Below are 11,029 nucleotides of genomic sequence, written 5' to 3'. Positions count from 1 at the left end.
CAAGTTTTAGAATTATTATCGTACTACCATCAACTTTTAGAATTGCTTGACATATTGCAGATTTATTTTCTTATTAAAAATGACGGAATATTTTTATCATAATTTATAGTTGAGAAAATTTCCATCAAAATGTTAATTAGTACCTTCCAGGACCAAGAATTTAGGTCTCCCTCCTGACCAGAAATACCAAACTTTTCTTTTTTCTTTATTATGCAAAACAATTGTCTGTTGTTTGGATGTTTCAAAGTTAGAAGGGAAAATGTTTTAAGCCGAGTCTAAATCCATTGAAGTATTAAGCAGTTTATCCATCAGGGGAATAGACTTGGACATTCTCTCTCTCTCTCTCTCTCTCTCTCTCTCTCTCTCTCTCTCTCTCTCTCTCTCTCTCTCTCTCTCTCTCCAAAAAACAATAAGAATTTCTACAAGAATTGTGTTTTTGTCATTTTCAAAGCTAGAGTCATAATCCTTTTGTTACAAAAACTATAGACAAAGAAAACTAACCACCCACTACTTGATTGTGCAATTTTGCAGACTAAAATGTTTACATTTAAGGAATGAAAAATACCTATTGTTCTTTAAAATGCTCAGATTTACCTGCAAGGTAATTTTTAATTCTGCAATTGAAAGGAACGAGAGAGAGAGAGAGAGAGAGAGAGAGAGAGAGAGAGAGAGAGAGAGAGAGAGAGAGAGAGAGAGAGAGAGACTGTTATTCATTCTTCTACGTGAACTTTGAAAGTGTACAGATGTAAAAGACTGGGTAATTTTTACTTCAAGTCTTTAATGAGAGCAAATGAAATTATGTGCAGAGTCGGGACAATTTTTCTTCTCATCTTAATATATGCTTGAAGGTGTATTCATAAAACTTAATTGTTGGGGCAATAATCTTAATAGAAAACTATCATAGTATAAAATATATCCTGAATTCTGATTATTATCAGATGATTATCGATGAAAATTTTATTATTATCTTCAATGATTTATCATAGAAACCATAGAAACTCATGCCCTTTAAATCTATGTAAAACCTAGAGAAAATTATAGCATAAACGACGGAATACGATGAAAATAAATTAGAAATTTTAGGAACACTTATGCTGTCGTTCAGCAAGGTTCTTGGGCTTGACTAAATTCCCCCATACACGCAACGATAATCGGCTTTGATTATCTGACTACCAGGTAAATCTGCGTGTATGAGATTATTGTCTGGCCAAAGTGGATGGAACCAAGGGATCATGAGACTCAAGATTTGAACTTGTAATCTACTTTAGATTTGTGGGGTCCAGCTGGCGATACTCACACACTTGATCGGCAATGTCCGCATATCTCCTCTTCTTCTTCTTTAGATTGCCCGGAGCTTCTCTCCGGACAGGGGCTTTTTGACGGTGCGTCTAGCCTCTAGGTGGTTTCCCCAGCGGGTAGGTGTGGTGGTTGACGATCAGCGGGGCCTGGAAGTATATTTTTTCTTTTCCCTAGTTAGGGGCGAAAAGAGGTTTTATAGTGGTAAGGGAAAGGCTGTATAGTAAAGAGTCCCAGTGAGTAGGAGAGTCTGGGAAAGGAAAGGAGGGTTTTCAGTGGGAGAAGAAAGAAGCAGTTTTAAGTGTAAGTACTTATTGCTGCTTGCAAAGGTCAATTAGATTTCGCAACATGTTGCGAGCTTGCTCAGCCCAAGGGCCAGCACTGATTAAGCCCCTGGCTGGCCATGGGCGGCGTCAAGGGATTTTACTTATAGAAATGCCTGCTTTAGGCAGGCAAGGTCAAGAAACCAAGTGTTTAGGCCTGTTTAGGGCCAAAGTGATGAGATTAAGCTCAAAGGTGAAAGATTAAAGAGTTTAGTCCCAGTAAGTTAGAGAGACTGGGAGAGGAGGGAAGGGTTCTCGGTGGGAGGGGAAAGAAGCAGTTTTAGGCATAAGTGCTTATTACTGCTTGCCTGGTGTCACTGGGTATGGCTCTAGCATGCCAGGGACAGAGTCGAAAGGATTTTTCTTATATGAATACCTGCTCTAAGCAGGCAGGGTCGAGAGACCCAGTATTTAGGTCCTGTTGAGGGCTAAAGAGTTGAGATGAAGTTTTAAGGGTGAAAGGTTATAGCACTTGGTCCCAGTGAGTTAGAGGGGCTGGGAGAGGAGCGGAGTGATTTGCGTTAGAGGGCAAAAAAGGGCGGAGGAAAGCCTTAACCAAGGAGAGAGGGCTAAGGGTGGTTGAGAGTTGATATCTGCATAGGCTGGGAGAGACTCTTCTTACCTAGGTGGGGGGTAAGATCGCAGAAAACCTGCAAGCGTCTCTATGTTTTTGAGAATGTGGGCAGTCACATGTTCTGCAGTATGTGGCACTCCTTGGCCGAGGTTTTGTCTCAGATTTGTGGTTTCTGGACAGTGGCAGAGGTAATGATCTAGTGGGAGTGCCGGAACAGCTTCGCAGTACTTGCATTGCCTACCCTCAGGGTTGATGATTTCCCATGAACAGGGGTACCCTAACCTTAGTCTGTGGTAGATTACTGCTAGTTTGCGGGGCGTGTTCTTTGGTAGACCATGTGGTGCCAGGCTGGTAGTGTTGATATACCATTTTGCTGATTTTGACGAGGCAAATAGGGCTTGTCTGATGGAGCTATGTAGTTGTGTTTGACAGTAAGCATTCATTGCTGATTTGAACTGTTCATGCGATGGGTTAAGGGTTATGCTGATAGTGGTGACTTGGAGGGCCTGCTTTGCTAATCGATCGGCTTCTTCATTACCGAGTATACCTATATGACTGGGGATCCAATTTAGTGTGATCTGTCGGTTCTGGGGAGCATGTGTGTGGGCTATCTGTCTGATAGAGGAGATGATGAGTGTGTTTTCTCGGATATCTTGGCTCCTGATTGCTGCCAAAGCTCCTCTGGAGTCAGTATGTATCGTGGTGTTACCTTGACTGGTGAGTGAATGTGTGAGGGCTTTGAGTATGGCAACTAATTCAGTTTGTAGTGTGGAGGCATTGTTGGAGATCCTCCAGCAGTCCGAGAAATGTGGGGAGTAGACTGCTGCAGCTGCCGCAAGAACCTCCCTGTCTACAGAGCCGTCAGTATAATACACATTGTCAGCGAGCGTGAGGGTGATCGAATCAAGGGCTGCTCTAAAGGCCTGTGCTGGTGGGCATAGCGCCTTGGAGAACGGGAGGGTGGTGTAGTGGTACTTGATTGGGCTGGGAATCCAGGGGGGTTTTTCCGAAAAGTCCGGGTGGAAGGTGTCTTTTTTGAGTGTAGATAGCATTGTCTGAGAGCCGTTGGATCTTAGGGCTGTGATAAGATGGCCAGCATAGGTGTGAGGAGGGGCCAAATCTTCCGAAAGAGAGATTAGGCCTTGAAGTTTGTTATGGAGTGGGCAGTTCCGGTTGGTCTTGAAAGTTTTGAAGATTATAGAGCTGTTCCGTGAGTTTATCCTATCTGTGAGTGGCAGGAGATGGGTTTCGGCTCGAAGCAGTGAGAGCCTGGTCCAAATCGGGGCACCGAGGAGGGTCCTCATGGCATTATTTTGAATTACTTCAATGGACTTTTCCTGTGTAGGGCTGAGGGTAGTGAGAACAGGGGCTGCATATTCTACCAAAGAGCGTACAGCCTGAATGTAGAAGAGTCTTAGAATGTGATGTGTTGCACCCTGATTTAGTGACGTGATGCGTCGGAGTGCATTCAGTCGGCTGTTGACCTTGTGCTTGAGGAGCGTTATTTCGGGGGTGGGTGATAGCCTGAAGTTGAGGTTAACACCTAAGTAGGTAAAGTTGTTGACCCATTCAATAGGCATTCCTAGTAGGTTTAGTGGAGGGGGTGGTTGAGAGTGCTTGATAGCCATGGCTTTGGTCTTGTTCGGGTTTATTTTCAGTCCGAAGACCTGGCAGCTTGCTGCAATGGTGTCTAGGGTGATTTGCATTTTACGGTGTTTGTTGTTGACTATGTGTGGGCAGACAACGCAGATATCGTCTGCGTAGATAAAGATTTGAATGCCCTCCGGGTAGTCTTCTTTCAATATATTTTCAATGAGTACATTGAATAAGAAGGGGCTTAATATCCCTCCTTGTGGAGTGCCATTTTCGAGTGGTATGTATGGTGACGTGGCTCCCTGGAAAGTAACTCTAGCTACTCTGTTTTGGGTATATTTCTGCGTCCACGCAAGGAGGTGGCCTCTGACGCCTTTGAGGACTAGTGATGTCAGAATAGCGTCAGAGCTGGCTAGCTCATAGGCCTTCTCAAGATCAAGGAAAACAACTAGTGCGCTTTTTCCGTTGACTGTGGCCATGACATCAGCTAGACATTCTTGTGTTCCAATGCCTCTCGTGTAGGCATAGAGCCTGTCGTGCAAAGGGCCCACCGCCCACTGAAGCCGCCGGAGGACCATCCGTTCAGCTACCTTACCAGTGCAGCTGAGTAGGGCAATGGGACGATAGGCATTCATTTCCTTAGGCTTTGGTATTGGGTTGGTGTCCTGTTTGTTCCATGGTTCGGGCCTGATATTCTGAGCATGCGTTAGGTTAATTATGTGTAGGTAGCTATTTTTGGCAGGTTCGCCAAGATGCTTTAGCATCGAATAAGTGATGCCATCGGCACCAGGGGCCGTGTCTCTACATTTAGCTAGGGCAGCCTCAAGTTCGGCCGAAGTGTAGAGCGCATCAGTGCATGACGGTTCATTGCAGGCTGCTCTAACTAGGTCATTTCTTCTAGGCCGAAGTTGTTCCTGCCTGGCCTGGGTAGCTGGGCATAGGTTAGTTGATTTCGATCGATTTGCTAAGGTTTGAGCTATGTTCATTGCCTCTTGATGGGGTTGAGGATGAGTGGGCTTGGTCTGGTGTCTTTTGGATCCTGAGACCTTGTTAAACCAGGCCCAGATGGCTTTGAGAGATGTTTGTTGTGAAATTTTGCTGCACCATTGGAGCCATTTTTCCCTTTTTACTTCGTTGGCAACTTGAACTGCTTCGGCTATGAGCTCCCTCAGTAGAAGGAGTAGCCCATCAGTCCTGTGCCGTCTGAAGAGCTTCCTTGTCCTGTTTATCCGTTTGTTCATTTCTTTTATGCGCGGGCAGTAGTACCACGCGTCCTTATGATTGTGTTGCGGGTTCCTGCCTTTCCTGGGCGATTTGTTTTGTAAACTCCGTAAGGAGGAAGGTGGGGTCCTCAGATGGGTTTTCTGCGAGCTTGAGAGCCCATGTTGTCATGTGCCTCTCGAAGATGTCCCATTGGGCAAAGTCAGGATTCCATCTTGCCGGGGGTGGCAGGATTGGTGGGAGTTTGGGGATTGGTACCGTGGCAAGGATGGCGAAGTGGTCACTGGCGAGGGACGGGTGTAACATCCAGGAGGCGGTGTCATGGAGGGCTCTTGGGATGAACATTAAATCTAGGGTGCCACCAGCAATGTGGGTGCTGGCAGGTAGCCTGTTCAGAAGGGCAACGTTGGGGAAATCCTGAAGGAGGGAGTATAGGTGCCTCCCAGTGGGGTTTGTACTTGGAGAGTGTAAATAGGGGTGGTGAGCATTTAGATCACCTGCTAGGATGGCGTTGGAAGCGGAGATGGAAGCAAAAAGGTTTTCAGCTTCCAGAGACTTTCTTGGGCTTTTATATATGTTGTGTAGGATGAGTGTTGTGTGGGCCAGTCTGATTTCTACACTGAGCAGTTCAGCTTCTCTGCACTGTATTGTCGGTAGCTTTATGGACTGTATTGTGTCTTTTACTAGTGTGAGTAGTCCCCGGGTTGTGTCCGTGCGAGGAGTTTTGTGTATAGTGTATCCTTTGTAGGAGAAGAGTGAGTTCTCCCTGAGCAATGTCTCCTGTAAGAGGACGACGTCTGGCTTGAGGGTGGCAGTCTGTGATTGGAGGAGTGCATACTTGCTGCTAACTCCTGCGATGTTCCACTGCATAATTTTAAGTCCCTTGCCGGTTTCATATGTGTGTAGATAAACTTCAGAGTCCGAGCCATCATTGCTGTAAGGATCCATGGTATTGGGTCAGGTCCTTAATAAGGTTTGCTATTATGCGCGTGTAGTCTGGGGAGAGCCCAGGGGCCCCATGAAGGGCTGAATGGAGGTTTATAGTGATTTCTTGCAATTTCTTAATGCAAGAGCAGCAGGGTAAGAGATCGGGGTGGGAAGAAGAGGTTGGGCTGGGTTCCTTAGATAGCCTACTATTGGGTAATCTGTTTACTGAGTGGTTGGGTATGGGTGAGGTGGTAGCAGAGTGCTGTAACGCAGGAACAGGCTCGGTTGAGCCTAAAAAGCCAGCAGAGTGCTGTACCACAGGGACAGGCTCGGTCGAGCCTGAAGAGCCAGCAGAGTGCTGTACCGCAGGGACAGGCTCGGTCGAGTCTGAAGAGCCGGCGGAGATGCTTGGACGGGAAGAGGTGGAGGGGTCGATATCTGGTTCAGGTGGAGGGACCTGCTGTGAGGATGAGGAGGGGGTGGGGTCCGAGCATGCTGGGGAGAGGGGAGCAGGGCTATGATGGGGAGGCGTGAAAGGAGGTTCGGTGCCAGAGGGGCGTATAGCTGGTTTTGCAGCTTCAGCGTAGGATTGGTGACATAACTGTGGAGGATGGTAGGATTGGGATGGGTGAAGGCGGAAGGAGGGGCGGGAAGGATTGATTTGAGTTCGTGAAGGTGCTGGGGTGCCCCTTCGATTTAGCTCATGGATGAAAGATGGGCAGCGTTTGTTCCAGGCATGATGGCCGGCGGAGCAGTTGGGGCACTTAGCTATGGTTGGCTGATTGTTTTCGTGTTTAGTGATGCAGACTTCAGTTTCGTGTTTCTCCGAGCATACCCCACATCTAGTCTCGTGTTGGCACTGACTCTTGTGGTGCCCAAAACGCTGGCAATTAAAACATCTTGTGGGCGGCGGGATATAGTCTGCAACTCTGTATTTGCCCCAATGATTTAGATCGAGAAATTGGGGAGTGGAGGGGCCTGTGAAGGTGCATACAACTGTGGTGGTATCAAAATTCTGCTTGTTCTTCTTGTACTGTTTGCGAACAGCTTCTGAAATGGCCGGGTGTTCGTTGATGAAATCTAAGTCAAGATAGAGGGGGTATCCATACACATAAATTTTTCGCCTTCTTTGGGAGGGGTCGAGTTCTGTAAAGTGGCGATAGTTCCTAAAGGTTTCGACATTCTTGGGAAAGAGGATGAAGTTCCCATCGTTAGTTATTTTGTAAGTGTAAGCTATGGCACGACCTGCTTCTTTACCTGATTTTACTGCTAGATCTATCAATTTACTAGGGGAGTGGTTTGAGTTAGTATCCCTAGAGGCTTTGAATCTTGGAAGATCTGCTAGGGAAGGAACTGTTGGTTGTAGTTTACCTGCGACATTCAACGTCGTGTTCTCCGTGGTCGTCCTATTACCTTGGGTCCTTGTTTTTGCGTGCCGTGCACTCTCTTGACTGCCTATGTCGGGCTTGGCAGTAGGCCGTGTTGCTGTCTTGGGCCTGACAGAGGGAGGAATAGCCGTTTCCTGTTGAGGGGCTGCTGAAGTATCTTTTTTTTCTGTCTCTGGTCCGTTATCACTTTTGTCCATTTTGGGTACCGGGTCAGGGGAGCCTGTTTCGGATTGCGAAAGGTCGAGGTGGAGGCGTTCAATGTCCGAAGCTCCGTCTTCAGGTTCTCCCTGGCTGGTGTGGGAGTCTCTTCTCGTTCTAGAAGAGTCCCCACCATTTGGGGAGATAGCTTCGACACTTTTCCTTTTAATGCCCCCTACAGAAGGGGTCTGGGCGCCATCATCAGCCATTGTTAGGGCAGCAAGGGCGATGAGACTTAACACAAATGACTTTTAGAGCAGAAGAAAAAGATGGCTGATAACGGTCCGTTGCACGCAATGCAATGGGGAGGTGGTTTGTTTCACTTAGAGTCAAATGGCACAGGCAACAGAGCACTAGGTTGGGCAGGTTGGATTTGCATTGTCTAATTCTAGAGAATGAAATAAAATAAATAGAGCTTTGGGTTACAAAGGCCCTTATTGACACACTGGTTTATGGGTCATTTCAGGAAAGACACCGGAGTAAATAGCTGTTCTGTGTTGTCTTTGAGGTTGAGAGCACTCAAAAAAAAAAAAAAAAAAAAAAAAAAGAAGGGAAAAAAAAAAAAAAAAGGTTAGTATTTGAGGGTCATGAAAACTTCGGTTTTGTGCTTTCTGGCCGTTGAATAGAGAGGAGACTTTTCGGTGATAGATTCGTTGTATCAGGTATGTTGCCACTGGGTTAGGTCACTGTTGGGATCACACAGCATTGAAGTGATTAATCTTGGTAAAAATGAATCTTTTAACTTGAGTCTTTGTGAGTAAATTCCTTAATAACCTGAGGTCGGCGAGAAAGCACGATTTTTCTCCAATATTCACGGGAGAGGGAGCTTATGAAAACACCTATTTTTCGTTCTCCATGGGCGGAAAATCGTGCACATATTCACTGTAAACACTGAGACACGTGGCTGTAGGCACAAGGGAATATAAGCACAGCTTTACACCGATATTTGCGGGAAAGAAAACACTTATTGTTCGTTCCTAACGGCACAATAATAGTACGATTTTACACCGATGTTCTCGTTCCTTATAGGCGCAAAAATGTGCACTTATACACTGAGTCACGTGGCTGTAAACACTGGAAGAATAGCACGATCTTACGCTGATGTTCACGGAAGAAAGGCCTGTAAAAACACTTGTTGTTCGTTCCTAACAGGCACAAAATTGTGCTCACATTAACTGGATTGTGTTGGTCTCTCACGTGAATGAAAAAGGAAAATTATAGGGCGAGAGGAAGGCAAGGAACAATGAAAGGTTCCTGTTAGCTGCTCTCAGAGGAGCAGCGAGGAGGGTGGTGTTGAAACGACAAGCACCAGAACGTTTCTGGGTATCTCCTCTGTCAGGTCCGGTATTATGACGTCACGTGACAAAACATATTGGGCCGAATTCATTCTTTATTCTTTTTTTTTTCAGATAGATCAGATGCACACTTAATCAAATATAACTAGTGAAACTATGAACTGCACATGCAGTATTATGTGAATACTGCAGTATATCTGCAGCATCAAAAGAATTTGTTATATATAAATAAACTAATATATATATATATATATATATATATATATATATATATATATATATATATATATATATATATATATATATATATATATATATATATATACACGCATACATATACAGTATATATATATATATATATATATATATATATATATATATATATATATATATATATATATATATATATATATATATATACTGTATATATATATATATATATATATATATATATATATATATATATATATATATATATATATATATATATGTACGGTATATATCTATATATATATATATATATATATATATATATATATATATATATATATATATATGTATATATATATATATGTATATATATATACAGTATATATATATATATATATATATATATATATATATATATATATATATATATATATATATATATATATATATATATATATATATATACCCTTTTGCTTTTGTGCAGCAGCCAAATATAGATTTAAATGGGCATAAAATAAAATTAAATAGCGAACAGTTTATTTCCGTTGCTGTTGCCTTGGCTTTGTACCATGTTCAAATAATCCCAAAAAACACTTAAATTCAATCACTGCTTTTATGGGAGCTAATAAAATTTGGATAAAATTAGTTTATTTATTCACAGTTGATAGGCGAGTTCTAAGATAAGACTTGCAAATGATCTAGTAAGTAGTTTTCTGGACCAATAGCGATCAAACCTTGAAGTTAATAGCATGTTTTGAATACATATCGTTACTCATTCTTAGTTGGATGTGTTGTTGTTGAGAAGACATTTGGAAAATATTCCCGTCATACTTCACATAGGTTTTTTTTTTTTCAGTACTTATTAGTGATTAACATAAGTTGTATTTACTCGTCTTGTTATTTGCAAATTTTTATTATGTACATATGCATATTTTTTTCTCTGATAACTTGAAATAATTCTGCTACAGTTCTCGTATTTTTCGTTTTAATACTTTTCTATCTCATTTATCATCTTTTAGATTTTGTCCCTGTTATTTTCAACATTTCTTATAGCCAGGTAAAACTGCTTATCGTTGACGAATAAATCCAAATCTAATATTGCTTTAGCATAATTCCTTGAATTCTAGTTTCTTAAGGCCACTGGTTCACATATTTGGTAATTCAAACAGCCATACAGGATTTTCTAGACAACAACTAAATGTTGCGGTGTCCAAACGAATTTCAACGAGTCTTTATTCTAGTAGTTCAAAATTGTCATTAAAGTTTTGATACTGTTGAACTTTTTTATGCTTTTCTGAACTATTTCACAGCAAATACTTCATTACAATGATGTCTCTTGAGTTCTTCTCATTCTGATATAATGTCGAAGTGGGTTACATGTGCTGCGTTTACAATGACAATCCTGAAAACCTAATCAAAAATTGCCTTTTCCATGGAATTTTTTTTTCTCATCTTTTCAGAGGTTTAAAATGCTTATTATCTATAAAAGGTTTCAAAAATAGCTCCTGGTTTGCAAAGACATCATGCTTCCAAACCAATTTCACTTCGAGTCAACTATTTTTACAAGGGAATATAAGGAATCTTAGATGCAACGAAGATAAAGGTTTATCGATGAGGAGTTGTTGTTGTAGATAAGAATTTATCTCTTGCCTTATGAAAAGTGTTCGACTACTTAGCAAGTTCGGGTAACAGTTGCTGCCAGAACATCGGATAAATAATATTCATGAAACGATTTCACGTTATGTATTCTCTGCCGGCATTTGTAAAGTTAGATAACATATACAAAAACTTTGCTACTTCAAGTAGCAAGAATGTTTCTGAGCTCTTCTTACGATAACTTTTATTTCTATCCTCGGTTTAAAATTTAGTGCATCTGTTTGTGCCATTAGCTAGATGGTGCACTGAGCCCCTCTCTCAACTCAACCCAACACCCCAAAAATAGCGGGTTTCTCCGATCTTAAACTACCTACTCCGTCGGTAGCCGTGTCATCAGATAAAATTAGG

The 11,029-nt window shown here is 42.5% G+C and overlaps 1 protein-coding gene across 1 annotated transcript; it reads right to left on the bottom strand.

Moving 5' to 3' along the window:
- Window positions 1-1,388: 1,388 nt before the first annotated feature.
- Window positions 1,389-5,027, bottom strand: LOC137654065 (uncharacterized). The gene is made up of 4 exons (XM_068387702.1): window positions 2,732-5,027; window positions 2,242-2,566; window positions 1,996-2,047; window positions 1,389-1,469 (listed from the first exon to the last, which is right to left on the bottom strand). The coding sequence occupies exons 1-4, from the start codon at window positions 5,025-5,027 to the stop codon at window positions 1,389-1,391; spliced, it is 2,754 nt and encodes a 917-aa protein (XP_068243803.1).
- Window positions 5,028-11,029: the final 6,002 nt, after the last annotated feature.

Source organism: Palaemon carinicauda, chromosome 15, assembly GCF_036898095.1.
Source record: "Palaemon carinicauda isolate YSFRI2023 chromosome 15, ASM3689809v2, whole genome shotgun sequence".
NCBI classification, from domain to species: Eukaryota; Metazoa; Arthropoda; class Malacostraca; order Decapoda; family Palaemonidae; genus Palaemon; species Palaemon carinicauda.
Note: the sequence above shows the minus strand (reverse complement) of the source record. Positions and strands in the feature narration are given on the sequence as shown.

Coding starts and splice junctions, on each gene's coding strand:
- LOC137654065 (XM_068387702.1), bottom strand. CDS start 5,027: ATGAACAAACGGATAAACAGGACAAGGAAGCTCTTCAGACGGCACAGG. Junction 2,048..2,241: donor CGATCTTACCCCCCACCTAG/GTAAGAAGAGTC, acceptor TCAACTCTTTAG/CCCTCAACAGGACCTAAATA. Junction 1,470..1,995: donor ACCCTGCCTGCTTAGAGCAG/GTATTCATATAA, acceptor GCCCCTAACTAG/GGAAAAGAAAAAATATACTT.